This window comes from Mobula birostris, chromosome 13, assembly GCF_030028105.1.
Source record: "Mobula birostris isolate sMobBir1 chromosome 13, sMobBir1.hap1, whole genome shotgun sequence".
NCBI lineage: Eukaryota > Metazoa > Chordata > Chondrichthyes > Myliobatiformes > Myliobatidae > Mobula > Mobula birostris.
This window is the reverse complement of record NC_092382.1, coordinates 38,279,723-38,298,505: the sequence shown is the minus strand read 5'-3', so window position 1 is coordinate 38,298,505 and position 18,783 is coordinate 38,279,723. Positions and strand designations below refer to the sequence as shown.

At 42.6% G+C, this 18,783-nt stretch overlaps 2 protein-coding genes across 7 annotated transcripts in view; one reads left to right on the top strand and one right to left on the bottom strand.

Annotated features, from left to right (window-relative positions):
• The window catches only part of LOC140206729 (uncharacterized), a 46,528-nt gene extending 29,843 nt beyond the window's left edge, over positions 1 to 16,685 (bottom strand). For 3 of the 6 annotated variants that reach the window (XM_072274923.1, XM_072274918.1, XM_072274917.1), the window contains exons 1-2: positions 16,575 to 16,685; positions 6,894 to 6,964 (exon numbers count right to left, since the gene is read on the bottom strand). The gene's annotated coding sequence lies outside the window, so the exon portion shown is untranslated. Of the gene's footprint in view, positions 1 to 1,938; positions 2,813 to 2,835; positions 4,271 to 6,893; positions 6,965 to 16,574 lie in introns of those variants that run through there. The other 3 variants (XM_072274919.1, XM_072274920.1, XM_072274921.1) reach the window with 3 other exon arrangements.
• Positions 1 to 18,783, top strand: part of LOC140207898 (uncharacterized) — a 188,254-nt gene that overhangs the window by 38,785 nt on the left and 130,686 nt on the right. Inside the window, exon 3 of the mRNA XM_072276441.1 lies at positions 14,301 to 14,309. Within this exon, the coding sequence (XP_072132542.1) occupies positions 14,301 to 14,309 (9 nt within the window). The remainder of the gene's footprint in view (positions 1 to 14,300; positions 14,310 to 18,783) is intronic.

Here is an 18,783-nt window from a genome sequence, read left to right as displayed (position 1 = left end):
TAACTGATTTTCATTTTTAAAATCTTTTTTATTAATTATTATTAAAGATCAACAAAATTATTATTAAAGATCGAGGGTCAAAAGTTCGACTTCTGATTTTCTCCAAACTAAGACATAGCATCACCTGAGAGAACCATTGTATCAAAGTAGGAGCAGAAGCATCTTTCCATTTCAACAAAATAGCCCTTCTGGCCAATCACGTCACAAATGCAATTACATGTTGGTCTGATAGAGAAATACCATGAATACATTGAGGGATTATACCAAACAAAACTGTCAATTTATGAGGTTATAAATTAATTTTTAAAACTTTAGAAATTGTCGAGAAAATAGATTTCCAAAAATGTTTCAATACAGAACACGACCAAAACATGTGTGTCAATATAGCTGTCTCAGTTTTACATCTATCACACTGACTATCAACATTCGGAAACATTTTTGACAGTCTCTCCTTTGTCAAATAGTAATGATGTACAATTTTAAATTGAATTAAAGAGTGACTGGTACAAATCAAAGAAGAGTTAACCAACTTCAAAATCCACAATCAATCCTCTGTTATCAAGGTCATGTTAAGCTCTGTCTTCCAATCTTGCTTAATCTAAAGTGAAGGGTAATTATGCTGTTGTAACAATAAATTATAAATTTTCCCAATAAAACCTTTCACAAAAGGGCTCATTTTTGAAATAAAATATAACAGGACAGAATCCTGTATATATGGAAAATTACTTAAATATTCTTGTAAAAGAGACAGACCTAAAGATATTGCAGGAAATGTGAATACAAGCGAGAGTATTTAGTTGCTAAACTCTCAAAAGACATCAATCGGCCATCTTGGAACAGATGAATGAAGCAATAAACTCCTTTATTCCTCCAAAGAAGAAAGGTAGGATCTCTTAATGAAGGTTTAAATAAATAATTTCAATAAACTAAAAAGTTTAAATTTTTTGAGATCAAAAAAAATTACGAAACTGGAACCAAATTCATAATGACTGCTTAATCACAGGATATAAATTTAATTCAGCAATTTTGGCCAGTTGTACAGGTATAGAAGGTCCTAATAATGAGGTTAAATGAAACTGTTTCACAGCTTTCAATTCCAAATCAACCCAAGGTGATCGTTCATTTTTATAAGTCCAATTTAACGAAAAACACATATAATGTATATTAACAGCCCAATAATACATTCTTAAATTAGGCAGAGCAAGACCTCCATCCTCTTTTAATTTTTGTAAATGATATATATCAATTCTTAGTCTTTTATTTTTCCTGTCATGGTCCGGACCGTGAAATTTGCATTCCGGTTAATGGTCCGGTCCATCAACCCTTGCTCCAGGTTTTCCTGTCTACCCTGTTTCTGTTCCTGTTGAGCACTAATTGAGGCAGCTATTTCTCATTGGGGCTGGCTACATTAATACCTCCAGAGACCAGGGTATGGCTGCTAGATATTCTTGTCCTTACTCCTTGTACCCTTTCCCCTGCCTTCTGTTTCCACGCCTGAAGCCCTGCCTTGTCTTTCCAGTAACTCTCGCATCGCCTTGCCTGTAGTCTTGGAGCCACCCTGCACCTAGCTTCCTCCCTGTCCCTTGCCTCTACTGGGTAAGTCAGGCCGTCTTGCCATTACCCTGCGGTTGGCTCTGTCCCTTCCTGTCCCTAGCCTCCGTCGGGTAAGCCAGGCCGTATTGCCATTACCCTACGGTTGGTTCTGTCCCTTCCTATCCCTTGCCTCTGTTGGGCAAGCCAGGCCGTATTGCCGTTACCCTACGGTTAGTTCTGTCCCTTCCTGTCCCTTTTCTCTGGCGGGTGGTGATCCGCGCCCTGCTCAGGAGGAGCTTCAAGACCCCAAGCCTCGAGCCACGCCACAAGCCAAGCTTCAAGACCCCAAGCCTCAAGTCTCCAGCCAAGCCTGCCTCCAGCCTCGCCTCAAGTCTCCAGCCTCGCCTTAAGTCTCCAGTCTCCAGCCTCGCCTCAAGACTCCAGCCTCCAGCCTCGCCTCGTCTCCAGCCTCCAGCCTCGCCTCAAGTCTCCAACCTCCAGCCTCGCCTCAAGACTCCAGCCTCCAGCCTCGCCTCGTCTCCAGCCTCGCCTCAAGTCTCCAGCCTCGTCTCCAGCCTCCAGCCTCGTCTCATCTCCAGCCTCCAGCCTCGCCTCGTCTCCAGCCTCCAGCCTCGCCTCAAGTCTCCAGCCTCGTCTCCAGCCTCCAGCCTCGCCTCAAGTCTCCAGCCTCGCCTCAAGTCTCCAGCCTCCAGCCTCGCCTCAAGACTCCAGCCTCACCTCAAGTCTCCAGCCTCCAGCCTCGCCTCAAGTCTCCAGCCTCGCCTCGTCTCCAGCCTCCAGCCTCGCCTTAAGTCTCCAGCCTACAGCCTCGCCTCAAGACTCCAGCCTTGCCTCGTCTCCAGCCTCCAGCCTCGCCTCAATTCTCCAGCCTCCAGCCTCGCCTCAAGACTCCAGCCTCCAGCCTCGCCTCGTCTCCAGCCTCCAGCCTCGCCTCGTCTCCAGCCTCGCCTCAAGTCTCCAGCCTCGTCTCCAGCCTCCAGCCTCGTCTCATCTCCAGCCTCCAGCCTCGCCTCAAGTCTCCAGCCTCCAGCCTCGCCTCAAGACTCCAGCCTCACCTCAAGACTCCAGCCTCGCCTCGTCTCCAGCCTCCAGCCTCGCCTCAAGTCTCCAGCCTCCAGCCTCGCCTCAAGACTCCAGCCTCCAGCCTCACCTCGTCTCCAGCCTCCAGCCTCGCCTCAAGTCTCCAGCCTCCAGCCTCGTCTTATCTCCAGCCTCCAGCCTCGCCTCAAGTCTCCAGCCTTGCCTCAAGTCTCCAGCCTCGCCTCAAGACTCCAGCCTCACCTCAAGTCTCCAGCCTCCAGCCTCGCCTCGTCTCCAGCCTCGCCTCGTCTCCAGCCTCCAGCCTCGCCTCAAGACTCCAGCCTCCAGCCTCGCCTCGTCTCCAGCCTCCAGCCTCGCCTCAAGTCCCCAGCCTCCAGCCTCGCCTCGTCTCCAGCCTCCAGCCTCGCCTCAAGTCTCCAGCCTCCAGCCTCGCCTCAAGTCTCCAGCCTCACCTCAAGTCTCCAGCCTCCAGCCTCGCCTCGTCTCCAGCCTCGCCTTGTCTCCAGCCTCCAGCCTCGCCTCAAGACTCCAGCCTCCAGCCTCGCCTCGTCTCCAGCCTCCAGCCTCGCCTCAAGTCCCCAGCCTCCAGCCTCGCCTCAAGTCTCCAGCCTCCAGCCTCGCCTCAAGTCTCCAGCCTCCAGCCTCGCCTCGTCTCCAGCCTCGCCTCGTCTCCAGCCTCCAGCCTCGCCTCAAGACTCCAGCCTCACCTCGTCTCCAGCCTCCAGCCTCGCCTCGTCTCCAGCCTCGCCTCGTCTCCAGCCTCCAGCCTCGCCTCAAGACTCCAGCCTCCAGCCTCGCCTCGTCTCCAGCCTCCAGCCTCGCCTCAAGTCCCCAGCCTCCAGCCTCGCCTCAAGTCTCCAGCCTCCAGCCTCGCCTCAAGTCTCCAGCCTCCAGCCTCGCCTCAAGTCTCCAGCCTCCAGCCTTGCCTCACCTCAAGCCTGAAGACTCCAGCCTCGTCCTGCCTGCCAGCCAAGTCACGTCCTTGCCTACTTGTGGGGTCCGAGCCAGAGGCAAGACCCAGATTCTGGATCCTTCTCCAGTCTCTGGCTCGGAGTCCAAGCCCGGGCTCCTAGCTCTCTTGTCCAGTCCTGTTCTGGGTTCCTGGTTTTTGTGTCAATGTCCTAGCCCTCACCCTGTATCCTAGTCCTGTCCCTAGTACTTCAGTGTCTGTGTCTTCCACTTGGGTCCGTTCCCAGCCACCACCTTATGACAATTCCAAACAAAAGATGAGATAATAGGGTTAACCTGATCAAAAAGCTTCTTAGTTAAACAAAGGGATATTTTGAAATACATATAAATATTTTCGTAAAATCATCATTTTAACTGCATGAATTCGGCCGGCTAACAGTGTAAGTGGATTCCATCTACAAACTTTAAAAGGAATGTCATCATATATAGAAGCAGAATCATTTAGAGGAACTAATTCACTTTTATGAAGGTTTAATTTATATCTCGAAAACTTTCCAAATTCGTTTAATAGTTTCAATAAACTAGGAATGTATTCTTCAGGATTCGACATATAAACTAAGAGATTGTCAGCATAAAGGGAGATCTTATGAATAGTCCTATTTATGAAAATCCCATGGATATCTTTAGCTTCACAAAGTGCAATAGCCAAGGGTTCCAGCACCAAATTAAATAACAGGGGACTTAGTGGACATCCTTGCCTCGTACCCTGCGAAAGCCGAGAAAAAGGAGATCTGCAATTATTGGTAATAAGTGTAGCAATAAAGCTTTCAGATATCATTCTAATCTACTTATTAAAATTAATACCAAAGCTGTATTTCTCCAAAACGTTAAATAAGTTTTCCATTCAACTCTGTCAAATGCCTTTTCAGCATCGAGAGAGACAATGCATTTGGGGAGTCTTAGAAAAGGATGAATATATAACATTTAACAGTCTCCGAGTGTTAGAGAAGGAATAACGGCCCTTTACAAAACCTGTTTGGTCCTAAGAGATCATTTTAGCTGGTATATTCTCCAGCCTATCAGCCATTATTTTTGAAATAACTGTAGCATCCTTATTTAATAATGAAATAGGTCTATATGAAGCACAGTGTGTTGGGTCTTTATCTTTCTTAAGAATTAAAGAAATAGAAGCTTCATAAAATGTGGGAGGTAACTCTCCTATCAAAAGAGAATCTTTAAGCATTTCCAACAAATATGGAGAAAGCAATTTTTCATTCTTTTATATAATATCCTACAGAATAACCATCCAGTCCAGGAGCTTTACCAGATTGCATTGGAAAAAAAAGCTTTCTGAATTTCATTTTCAGTGATAGGAGCATCAAGAGTTTGTTGATCATCAACAGAAATTTGAGAAAAATTGATCTTTTGTAAATAGGCATTCATTTTAGAAGGATCAACTGAAAACTGAGATTTATAAACGTCAATGTAAAAGTCTTGAAAATTTGTATTAATGTCTTCATAATTACATGATAAACTACCATCTCTCTTCTGAATTTTTAAAGTGGGTCTTTCGGCTGTAGCTGCTTTTATCTGAGATGCTAACAGCTGATTATTAGCAGCTCATTATGACTATTATTAGCAATGATGCCTACCTTTCCGATTTCACACTCTACTGACGTCACCGACAACATTTTTGGTTTAAATCCTTATCAGAAGGGATTAATAACAACTATTTATGACATAATTATGAAAATACAGCCAGGTAGATCTGATAAATTTAAAAATGAATGGGAAAGGGAACTTCAACTTCACTTACCTATATATCTTCCTCTATATGGGCTAACTATATTATGATACAATTTAAGGCAGTGCATAGGGCCCACATATCTAAAGTTAATCTAGCTCGTTTTTACTCCCATATAAATCCTATTTGTGACAGATGTCACTTTGAGGTGGCTTCTTTGACTCGTATGTTATGGTCCTGCCCTCTCTTGGAAAAATTCTGGAAAGCTATTTTTGATATTATTTCAAAAGTTTTGCATTTTTATTTACAACCCCATCCTATTACAGCAATTTTTTGTTGGCCAATGATGGAACATAGACCTTTATCCTCTTCAGCCTGTCAGATGGTTGCCTTTGTTACATTAATGGCCAGAAGGTCCGTTTTATTGAATTGGAAAGAGACCAACCCCCCGACTACATTTCAATGGTTTTCCCAAACTATATCATGTTTCAATTTAGAAAAAATCAGAAGTGTAATTTTTGATCCTTCGGTTAAATTTGAAGAGACTTGTAAGCTATTTATTCAACATTTTCATATGATGTAGTTTGACCTTTTCCGAATCCTTTTTACTAACTTAGAATATGTGAATAGAGGAGCTGAGCTGACGACATTAATGAATGTATTCGATCTAATCTAATATATTGGTTTTGTTCTGTTTGCTTTTCTGGGGGGTTTAGCAATTAGTTCTATTTTTTAGCTCTCTTTTGATTTTTGGGGTTCTTCTTTGCAACATCCCTTTCTTTTTATTTATTTTTTTCTTCATGATTAACTATATCGAGAGTTTGGAAGTCTATTACACATGTACTATTTGTAGTACTTTGTATATGTTTATTAACAATAAGGTAATTCCAATCTCTTCATATCACTGTTGTTATTATGTTTATGAACTTGGTAGTCATAGTCATATTTTATTGATCCCGGAGGAAATTGCTTTTCGTTACAGTTGCACCATAAATAATAAATAGTAATAAAACCATAAATAGTTAAATAGTAATATGTAAATTATGCCAGGAAATAAGTCCAGGACCAGCCTACTGGCTCAGGGTGTCTGACCCTCCAAGGGAGGAGTTGTAAAGTTTGATGGCCACAGGCAGGAATGACTTCCTATGACGCTCTGTGCTGCATCTCGGTGGAATGAGTCTCTGGCTGAATGTACTCCTGTGCCCACCCAGTACATTATGTAGTGGATGGGAGACATTGTCCAAGATGGCATGCAACTTGGACAGAACTTGAAAATTTCTGTCCAAGTTGCATTCTGTCCAATAGAAAGATTTAAAAAGAAAGCCTATTATTTTTATCTCCAAACACATAAAATTGACTTTTCAATTTAAGAAAATTTCTGTCATTAGAATAAGTTGATCATAAATTATATTGTGATGGTAGTTCAACCCTTTGTTTGAATAAATCACTGTTAGGAGAGATTGCATAATTATTCCGCAAGTCTTTAATTTATTTTGAAATCTTATCTAACTCTGTTTTCGTCCGTTTCTTAAGCTTAGCTAAATAGGAGATATCTGACCGCGCAAAACACTGTATGCTTTAAATATATCCCATATAATCAATTTTGACACATCTCCCATATTATTAAAAAGAAAAAAAAAATTACCTGAGTCTCAATAAATTTGACGAAGTCCAAACTTTGTAATCAATTTTCTGGAAAACGCCAAAGCAAATATGCTATAACGACATAATTCAATTCAAAAGCTAAGTTTAAAGGCGCATTATCCGAGAAAATGATAGCATCATATTCACATTTCTGGACTTTGGACAGAAATCGGAGATCAGTTATAAAATAATCGAATCTCAATTTTTTTTTATATGAACATGTGAAAAAAAAGAATAATCTCTATCATTTGGATGCAATGTCTCCAAACCTCAACCAGGCAATAATCAATTAAAAAGGAGTTAATAAGTGATGCAGAACAACTCGGAAGCCACTGATTGGTTGAACTCTTGTCAATCAAAGGACTTAAACAACAGTTGAAATCACCAAACATTAACAACCTATATTCATTTAAATCCGGCAATAAAGTAAATACATTTTTAAAAACAAGGAGGATCATCTACATTATGTCCACACAGATTAACCAGGACAATTTTTCTATTACAAATTGTTCCTTTAACAATTAAAAATCTACCATTAATATCTGACACAATGTCTTCTTAGATAAACAAAATATTAGATTTAATAAAATTAGATACTCCCTTTGTTTTATTTTGCCAAGTAGCGTGAAATTGAAGGCCCTTCCACATTTTAAAAAAACCTATTTTGATCGCCCGTTTTGATATGTGTTTGTTGAACAAAAATTATATTGGGTTGGAATTGATTAATGATTTTAAAAGTCTTCTTTCACTTAATAGGATGATTCCAAACACATACGTTCCAACTTATAATGATTATCTGTTTAGCTACCACGAAATAAAGAAATTATTTAACACATAATTACACGCATACCAGCGCAGGCTAATCAAAACTGGCGGTGATAAGTATAACCATATACAAAACACGCACGCTCCGGAACTCCGTAATGGGAAAAAAATACAATAAAGAAAACTAAAATTAATCCTACAATTAATCTTATAACTCAATACTAACCCCAGTCCTCCCATCACACTGAAAAGCCCGAAATTTGGACAAAAAGAGCCAAAATGCGTCCCCATAGAAGTAAAAAAAGAGACACACTTTGCGAGCTGCCCATTTTAATGGTGATTTTAAAAGCTTTCCTTAATTCCTCCCCCCAGTTACAGAAAAAAACACACAGCCCTAAAATAGGAAAGCCCTGCAGAGGGAAAAAAATGTTTATACTTAATCCTTAAAAATAAGCTGGGGAATGCAGAAACAATCTCCAAAAATGCCAAAACCATAAAGTTAAACAAAAAGAAGAATGTCTTTGTAATCTCTAAGGAAGAAAAATCAGCACCATTTTCCATTTAACTTACACACCCAATGAAAATCTGTTTTTAGAAGAGAAAACTAACTATCTATCTTCTAAGCACTCCCAACTATGTATATATAAGAAAAAGTCCTTATGAACTATGAACACTGTAACTTAGTTAATGGAAAAAAGAGGATAGGCACAAATAATCAAACTGGTTAATAATCTGTTCGCTGTGTTAATTCGCTCAGTAAACCAAACAGATTTCGGAAATGTCATTCATCAGTCACATCAAAAAGTTCACATCTTCTTTAAATGGTCCATCGATCAAAGGACATCTGAAGTAAGTCAGAAATCTTGAAAGCTTCTTTTCTTTCTGAAATAACAATAATTCACCAGACCTAAAACCATTCAAACCTCGGCTGCAACCAAACTACAGTTAACATAGTCCAATGCCGCTTTGGAGTCCAGAAAAATAGGAGGAGTTGAATCTTTGGGAACTAATTTTAATCGGGCTGGATAGCGAAGTGATGGGAATAATCACAGGAATGATCATCTGTCTGTAATTTAGTCAGGGCCTTGCAAAGGGAATAACTGATAAGGCTGGGACAGTGCATCCATCTGTAATTAAAACCTTGATTTAGCGAACTCTCTTATCTAAGTAATTAAGTTTTGCACCAACAGACTTGGTGGGCGTACCAGTTCAAATAACATCTTCCAATAGTAATGTCTGGGGTTAGTGTATATATATATATATATATATATATATATATATATACACATATAGCTGTAACCTGACTAAGGCAGTCCACTTGTCAGATGGTGGCAGTTCTTACCTGCCTTCCCTTTGACAACTGGATCTCAAACCCCTGCAGGAGAATGCACATAAGTATTTCCGTCTTTATCACATCTTTGATAACTGACTCCAGCGGTTTCCCCACCACCGACGTTAGGCTAACCGGTCTATAATTCCCCGGTTTCTCTCTCCCTCCTTTTTTAAAAAGTGGGGTTACATTAGCCACCCTCCAATCCTCAGGAACTAGTCCAGAATCTAACGAGTTTTGAAAAATTATCACTAATGCATCCACTATTTCTTGGGCTACTTCCCTAAGCACTCTGGGATGCAGACCATCTGGCCCTGGGGATTTATCTGCCTTCAATCCCTTCAATTTACCTAACACCACTTCCCTACTAACATGTATTTCGCTCAGTTCCTCCATCTCACTGGACCCTCTGTCCCCTACTATTTCTGGAAGATTATTTATGTCCTCCTTAGTGAAGACAGAACCAAAGTAATTATCCAATTGGTCTGCCATGTCCTTGCTCCCCATAATCAATTCACCTGTTTCTGTCTGTAGGGGACCTACATTTGTCTTTACCAGTCTTTTCCTTTTTACAGATCTATAAAAGCTTTTACAGTCAGTTTTTATGTTCCCTGCCAGTTTTCTCTCATAATCTTTTTTCCCCTTCCTAATTAAGCCCTTTGTCCTCCTCTGCTGAACTCTGAATTTCTCCCAGTCCTCAGGTGAGCCACTTTTTCCGGCTAATTTGTATGCTTCTTCTTTGGAATTGATACTATCCCTAATTTCTCTTGTCAGCCATGGGTGCACTACCTTCTTTGATTTATTCTTTTGCCAAACTGGGATGAACAATTCTTGTGGTTCATCCATGCAACCTTTAAATGCTTGCCATTGCATATCCACCGTCAATCCTTTAAGTGTCATTTGCCAGTCTATCTTAGCTAATTCACGTCTCATACCTTCAAAGTTACCCCTCTTTAAGTTCAGAACCTTTGTTTCTGAATTAACTATGTCACTCTCCATCTTAATGAAGAATTCCACCATATTATGGTCACTCTTACCGAAGGGGCCTCTCATGACAAGATTGCTAATTAACCCTTCCTCATTGCTCAAAACCCAATCCAGAATAGCCTGCTCTCTAGTTGGTTCCTCGACATGTTGGTTCAAAAAACCATCCCGCATACATTCCAAGAAATCCTCTTCCTCAGCACCTTTACCAATTTGGTTCACCCAATCTACATGTAGATTGAAGTCACCCATTATAACTGCTGTTCCTTTATTGCACACATTTCTAATTTCCTGTTTAATACCATGTCTGACCTCACCACTACTGTTAGGTGGCCTGTACACAACTCCCACCAGCGTCTTCTGCCCCTTAGTGTTACGCAGCTCTACCCATATCGATTCCACATCTTCCCGGCTTATGTCCTTCCTTTCTATTGTGTTAATCTCCTCTCTAACCAGCAACGCCACCCCACCTCCTTTTCTTTCATGTCTATCCCTCCTGAATATTGAATATCCCTGAATGTTGAGCTCCCATCCTTGGTCACCCTGGAGCCATGTCTCTGTGATCCCAACTATATCATAATCATTAATAACAATCTGCACTTTCAATTCATCCACCTTGTTACGAATGCTCCTTGCATTGACACACAAAGCCTTCAGGCGCTCTTTTACAACTCTCTTAGCCCTTATACAATTATGTTGAAAAGTGGCCCTTTTTAATGCTTGCCCTGGATTTGTCGGCCTGCCACTTTTACTTTTCTCCTTAGTACGTTTTGCTTCTACCCTCACTTTACACCCCTCTGTCTCTCTGCACTGGTTCCCAGCCCCCTGTTGTGAACTAACCTCCTCTCGCCTAGCCTCTTTAATTTGATTCCCACCCCCCAACCATTCTAGTTTAAAGTCACCTCAGTAACCCTCGCTAATCTCCCTGCCAGGATATTGGTCCCCCTAGGATTCAAGTGTAACCCGTCCTTTTTGTACAGGTCATGCCTGCGCCAAAAGAGGTCCCAATGATCCAAAAACTTGAATCCCTGCCCCCTGCTCCAATCCCTCAGCCACGCATTAGTTACGGTTTTGAGAAAAAGCCATCTGTAGGAGTTGCTATGGAAACAAGTCAAAAAAGAGGTCATAGAAATCAGATAAGTGGATTGTTTGGATGAGTGGATCTTCCACAATATACACATGGTTTTTATAAGTCTGGTGATCATGCTAAGTTTAGTAAACAATGAGGGGGAGGTTGACACCTCTCCAAGATGATGATGTGTGATAGACTTTTCTACCTTCCATATTCCAGCAGGACTTGGAGGGTAGTGAAGGTGATGAGAGTAAGGTGTATGGGAAAGGTTTGTCCTTATTGAGGGAGGAATTTATAGAGGAACAGAAGCGAGATTCTGAAATGATGGCTTTAAAGGAGACAGCTCTCACAGAAGAGGAGGTTCAGAGAGAGTCAGCAGGATATTATCTTAAAGATGGGGTGTTGATAAGGAAGTGGAGATCAGCCACTGTGCCTGCAAGTGAGGATTGGGCTGTTGTGCATCAGGTAGTGCTTCCGAAACTTTACAGGGCTGAAATTTTAAACATGGCTCACAGTATGCCTTTAGGTGGACATCATGGAGTGAGAAAGACAGTGAATAGTCATACTTTAAAAATGCCGGGGGAAACAGGATTATGAAGGAACTTTACTGGCCTAATTTAAGAAAGGATGTTGTAAATTTTTGCAGGACTTGCCATACCTGTCAGGTTGAGGGAAATCTAATCAGGTTATTCAAGTAGCAGCACTTAGACCAATACCTGCCTTTGGTGAGCCTTTTTCCAGGCTCATAGTGGATTGTGTAGGCCCATTTCCAAAGACTGCAGCTGGTCATCAATATGTGTTAACAATTATATGTGCTGTGTCTAGGTTCCCTGAAGCCGTTCCTCTTGGAAACATCAAGGCCAAGACTGTGGTAAAAGCACTCAGTAAGTTTTTCACACTGGTAGGTCTCCCCAAAGAAATTCAATTTGACCAGGGTAGTAACTTTACTTCGAGAACATTCCAGGGGATAGTCGTAGAATTGGGAGCTAGGTACATTGGGTCATCTGCATATCACACAGAGTCCGAGGGAGCCTTGGAATGGTTCAACTCCACTCTTAAGGCCATGATTAAAACATATTGTGTGGAAAATGGAAAAAAAAAAACAGCATGAGGGGGTTCCCCTACTCTTATTTGTTGGAGATTCGATTCAAAAATCATTGGAGTGTAGTCTATTTGAACCTGTGTGTGGTCACAGGCCAAAATGACCTTTGACCCTACTCGGAGAACTATGGTCTGATTTGGAAATATGGGTCAATATGCGGGAGAGACTTAACAAGGTCTGTGACCTTGCAAAGGAAAGTTTGCAGAATGTTCAAATTAAAATAAAACACTTGTTTGATAAGGTAGCACCTGTGGGTACTGTTATGAAAACAAATGGAGTTGTGATGGCTGGGGAAGAGGTGCAGAATCATTTTAACCTACTGAGCACACACCCCTCAGCATCAGCGGCTCCACAGTGGAGAGAGTGGAAAACATCAAGTTCCTTGGGGTGCAGATCTCGGACAATCTCACCTGGTCCAGGAACACCACTGGGATTGTGAAACAGGCCCAGCAGAGATTGCACTTTCTGAGGAAGCTTAAACAAGCATCACTCCCCACTAACATCTTAACTACATTCTACAGAGGCGTGGTTGAGAGTGTGCTGACCTTTTGCATCACAACCTGGTACTCCAGCTGCAAAAAAAGCCTTGCAGAGGGTGGTTAGGGGAGCAGAGAAGGTTATTGGGGTTTCCCTACCTTCTGTCCAAGGCCTCTTTCAGAGTCGATGCCTCCAGAAGACACGGTACATCAGTAAAGACCCCTCACACCCTCTCCATGAACTGTTTGTTCTTCTGCCATCAGGCAAACGTTACAGGAGCATCAAAACTAAAACCACAACAGCTCTCTCCCACAGGCAGTCAGACTGCTAAATAGCTGCTCCACCTGACTCTGCTTTGGACACTTTTAACTTGCACTGGACACTTATAACTGATTTTAACTGACATGTGGCTGTTGTGTTTTACTATTTATTGTTATGTTTATTATTTAGTGTTGCATTTGTTATGTTATGATTGCACTGCCCCTGAGAAACGCTGTCTCATTCTGCCCTGCAGAGCTGATGCATGGTTAGAATGACAATAAAGTTTTTTGAATCTTGAATCTAGTATCAACAAGATTTAAGAATTCCATTGTTTTGAAAAATATTACTGATAAGGTCCATCAGTTGGAAGCTACACTGCAAAAACAATTGCAAGAATTAATTAGCAAGCATTAAGATTTATTTCCTGACATTCTAAGACAGTGTACCTCTGCAGGGCATGACGTCATTGTAAATTCAGCCCAGCCGATCAAAGAGCATCCTTACGGAATGAATTTAGAGAAAAGTAAAATGGTTGAACAAGAAACTGGAAACAAGAAGGAACAAGGAAAGAGAGTGGATGACTGTATTGATAGAGTGGGAAAGGCTAAATACCTTACAAAAATTGACCTGTTAAAAGGATACTGGGGTGTTTCTTTAACAGAGAGGGCTAAGGAAATATCAGCATTTTTGGCATCATCTGGAATGTATGAGTATAATGTTTTATTCTTCGGGATGAAAAATGCTCCAAGGACATTTTAAAGAATGATCCATTCTATGATTAGAGGTTTAGAAAACACGGGGGCTTATATTGATGATTTAGTGGTCTGGAATGACATGTAAGAAGAGCATATTGCAGGTCTAGAAAAACTGTTTGAAAGACTTTCCAAGGCCAATCTTACTGTGATCCTGGATAAGAGTGAATCTAGCTATGCCACAGTTACATATCTGGGCTCCGTAGTAGGCCAGGGCAAACTGGCTCCTGTACAGGCCAAGGTTCAAGCTATTGCTGAGGTTCCTGTTCCAACCGGCAAGAAAGCTTTGAGGAGATTTTTAGGAATGGTTGGGTATTATCGTAAGTTTTGTAAGAACTTTGCTGACATTGCTCTCCCCCTAACAAAACTCCTAGCGAAGAGTGAAAGATTTGTATGGAGTGACCGTTGCCAGGAGGCATTTGAACAACTAAAAACCATCCTATGTTATCATCATGTGCTCAAAGCATCTGATTTTTCCAAACCATTTTCTATAGCAACAGACGCTAGTGACGAACTTGCTGGGGCAGTACTGTTACAGAAGGGTGTGGATGACACTGAACACCCAGTAGCTTATTTCTCCAAGAAATTTAATGGGCACCAGAAAAATTATTCCACTGTTGAAAAGGAATTACTAGCACTTATTCTGGCTTTACAACATTTTGAAGTCTATATTTGTCCTGCCCAGAGACAACTTGTGGTTTACATGGATCACAATCCATTGGTGTTTCTAACTAAGATGAAGGATAAAAATAGATGGTTGTTAAATTGGAGTCTGATATTGCAAGAATATGACCTGAAAATCAAACACGTGAAAGGTACTGACAATATTATAGCTGATTATTTATCCAGATGTTAAGTTAGAAATTGTACACGTTTTTGCTCTGTTATCTGAAAATTATACATGTATTGTTTTAAACTCTGTAATTTCCATTTAAACTAAAAGTTTTGCCTGTGTCAATTTTTTTTTGAAGAAGGGGGTGTGACAGGGGTCGTGAATTACCCCTATGAACTGTGCTTTTGAAAAGAGAGATAGAGGGGTATTCAACACCAGACACCTTGTTAAAAGAGAGAGAAAGAAGGAGAGAGAGACGAAGACTGCTTTGAGATGATGTTATGGTTTTTCGGCAGTATGTTTACACTTTTGCAGGGACACTCTCAGCTTCTGTATTCTTACAGAGAGAAGGGAGGAGCTACTTGATTGGCAGTTGGTATTCAGTGCGGTGAGATAAATAGAAGGTCAGATGATAGACCTACAGACACAATGGTTTTGGACACTGAATGAGCTTTGTTGTGCCCATAGAAAAGGTGGGTTTTGGAGAATCGATCAGTGGCTCTTGAAGTGTGAAAAGGGTGTGACCGGTGGGGAGCTATTTGTGTGTCCAACCCTCGCGTGGGTTGATAATTCCACCACAGAAGAACGGCCCCCTTTGTTGTGGTCACAGTCAGTGACTTCAAAAGGATTTCAGAGGACAACGGGAAGATCAACAGCATCAGCTCACCTGAAGACTCAAATCTCTCCCTCTCTCTCTCTCTCCATCACTACTCAACTCAATACCACAAACTGAACTGAACTTTACTCATCATCGTAAGACTATCTCTTTACCCTTAGACTTGAAGAAGCTTGATTTCCATATTCATTGCTAACCTGTTTGATATATCTGCATTTATATTACTGTATTGCATAGTTACTAATAAATAGTATTAGTTAATAGCAATACAGGACTCCAAACTGTTTTCAATTTCTGCTGGTTCTTTAACCCGTCACGGGGTACGTGACAATACATAAAGCCGATCATTCCTGAGATTATTCTTGTAAACCTTGATAGCAACAAATGTACAGGACACATTTCCAGGAATAACAGACAAGTTGGTACCAGGGAAAAGTTGTGCTTTCTTTCATGTTCTACTATCACAGAACGAGCCATTTGCATTTCCAGGTTAAAACAGGTTCATTTCAGGAAATATAAACCACACCAGGGTGAGTGACATTAAAAAAACTGGAATTACCAGAAACACTCAGCAGGTAAGGAACAGCTGTAGGGAGAGGAACGAACGTAACGATTCAGGTTAATAACGTTTTATCAGAATGGCCTCACACATTTTCAGTTTTTAGTGCAGATCTCCTGCATCTTGTGTTTATGTTTAATTTCCACTGCCTGATAGACAGTGAGGGGGAATTTCCAAACACAGTTTGAACACTGGTCTATTTTATTTCTACTGATGCAAACACAGAGCAGCCACTACCTGTGAGGATGGAATGGGAACGCATCCTCTCCTCAGGTTACAAGCAACACACATAAAAGTTGCTGGTGAACGCAACAGGTCAGGCAGCATCTCTAGGAAGAGGTACAGTCGACGTTTCGGGCCGAGACCCTTGTCCTAACTGTACCTCTTTCCAGAGATGCTGCCTGACCTGCTGTGTTCACCAGCAACTTCTATGTGTGTTGCTTGAATTCCAGCATCTGCAGATTTCCTCGAGTCTCTCCTCAGATCAGCAGTCATTGTTTCCAAAGGAACTCCAGAAACAAAGATCTGATCCCAGAACTCAGCGGCTCATAAACTCGGGCAGCTCGACCCCGGGTCCATTTTACTTGGATCAAAAACTGTGATACACCAGGACCCAGCCTCACAGAGCCAACAGCTGAATCTGCCACTCACACACCACCCCCACGGCTGGCACACCACGTGATCCTACGTCACAAAGCGGAGGGCGGGGCAGATCTGCGATAAAACAGCCTCATGTGACCGGCTGACGGGACTCCCATTTCAATTCTGTGGAAATAGACAGCCTGGGCTCCTGGTTTGGATCGTTCAACGCAGATTCAGTGAAGTCGACACATTTCTGACGAGCCCAGATAACTGGGTACTGAATGAGTAACTGGCCCTCAGTTCGGGGATCACGGACAACATCAGATCTCCCCGCTCGGGATCGGTCTCACCGATGGGAAAGTGAAAACTTCGGCCCGCGGACAGTGATCGCGACCTTTCCCAATCCCGCTGCCGCAGATGAATCGGCTTCAGCACTGAGCGGAAAGGAAAACACCACCCATCTGGATGCAGTGAGCATGCGCGGCGTCAGTGTTACATCATCCGGAGGGCGGGGCCTCGGAAACAGACGCAGATGCTGCCCATCCGCGGTCAAATGGGAGGGGCAAATGGGATCACGTGACTGGTGGGGTTTTCCGCCGCAGGCAGAGACTCCACTTGCCCGCCACTCTGCCTTTGTAAGAGGTTGTACTTTGGTATTAGATACACGGAATACCAGTTGCTATAGAGTATGTTGTTTATGGGACCCGCTTTCTGTGTTAAAATAGCTGCTGAGTTTTCTACACACACAAAAAAAACTGAGGTATGGACATGGAAGCGGTGCTTGCGGAAACTTTTAATGGTGCCCTGATTACCCATAAAGCCGGGAGTTGGAAATTTAGCCGTCGCTGAAGCACCGATCAAATTCGCAGCCGTCAGGATTGCGCATTTTCCCGAATATCACTCATGCGCGCAATACACAAAGGCCTCGGGAGGATCGGCAAGAGGTAAGAGAGAATCTCCGGGCGGGATTTTAAGACTGACTTCGGGACAATTGTTGTGAGATGCGGATACCGTGACCCGCAATCCCGGGACAGTCCTGCTCTCGTCCCTCTCTCTCAGCCCCACGATCTGCACACGGGCCCCAGGGAGCTTCCGGCTGATGAGGGAATGGGAACCGATGGATCTCTCAGGCAGAGCTGAGCTCCAGCTATCTAAATGCAAGGATTGGGAACTCGGAGAAAGGGGACAAAATCTTTTACATCAGCAGGTGAGAAAATCACCTTTGTTCTACTTCCAATCACAAACAAGAGAAAATCTGCAGATGCTGGAAATGCAAGCAACACACACAAATTGTTGGAGGAACTCAGCATTAGTACTCTTTTCCATAGATGCTGCCTGCCCTGCTGAGTTCCTCCAGCATTTTGTGTGTTTTGCTTGTTCTACCTCCTCTTGTTCTGGACTTTTCCACCCGTGAGAACATACTTTGACCCACTCTGTCTGGGTACATAATGATATCAAACACCTTTGCACTGGGCAACAAGTAGCTTTCACATCACAAATGTGCCAGACTCCAATGGGACAGACTACTGCCTTCCCTTCATATTCATTGACATTGCCATCAATGAGTTTACCACTGTCAGTCACCTGGGGGAGGGTTCAGGGGAAATATTTATGTACAAAACAGAAACTGGTGTTACCTGTGTGTATTGTGGTGACGCAAAAGTTGCTGGAGAATTTGCAAGTGGGAAGAAATGGAGCGATATTTGAAAAAATGACTTTTTATAGCATCAGTTAGCAAGCAAATCACGTATGGACGGTGTTCAAATGCTCTGTTGAGAAAATTCTTCATTACCCACTGCAGACCTGCTACGTAGGTTGTGTGAGAGTGCAGATGAAATCAATCAAACCCAGAGCAGATAAAAATGATTATTGACCATGATTTGCTAGCTGTTAAAATGAGAACCTCCATATATAACATTCAGTGTGCACATGTTGTGTCACCAGTTTAAGGAGTTGGAGCTGGGAATGAATGAATTCTGGATTCATCAGCAGTCGGAGGGGTGATTGATATGACATTGAACAGAGGTGAGTTACACCCAAGGTGTAGGACACATGAAACTGGGTGAGAGTCAGGAAGGGGAATGAGGTTAAATAGCCATCTTGTGGCCATCCCCCACAACAACAGGTAGACCATAGAAAGGGTGCAGAGGAAATTTACAAGGACTTTGTGTCGATTAGGGAGCATGGTTTATGAGAATAAGTTGAGTGATCTTGGCCTTTTATCCTTGGAGCGACGGAGGATGAGAGGTGACCTGATAGAGGTGTACGAGATAATGAGAGGCATTGATCATGTGGATAGTCCGATGCTTTTTCCCAGTGCTGAAATGGCAAGCACGAGAGGGCATAGTTCTAAGGTGCTTGGAAGTGGGTATAGAGGAGATGTCAGGGGTAAGTTTTTTTTTATGCAGAGAGTGGTGAGTGCATGGAATGGGTCTACTGGCGGTGTGGTGGTGGAGGTGAAAATGATAGGGTCTTTTAAGAGACTCCTGGTTGGGTACATGGAGCTTAGAAAAATAGAGGGCTATGGGTAAGCCTAGGTAGTCCTAAGCCAGGGTCATG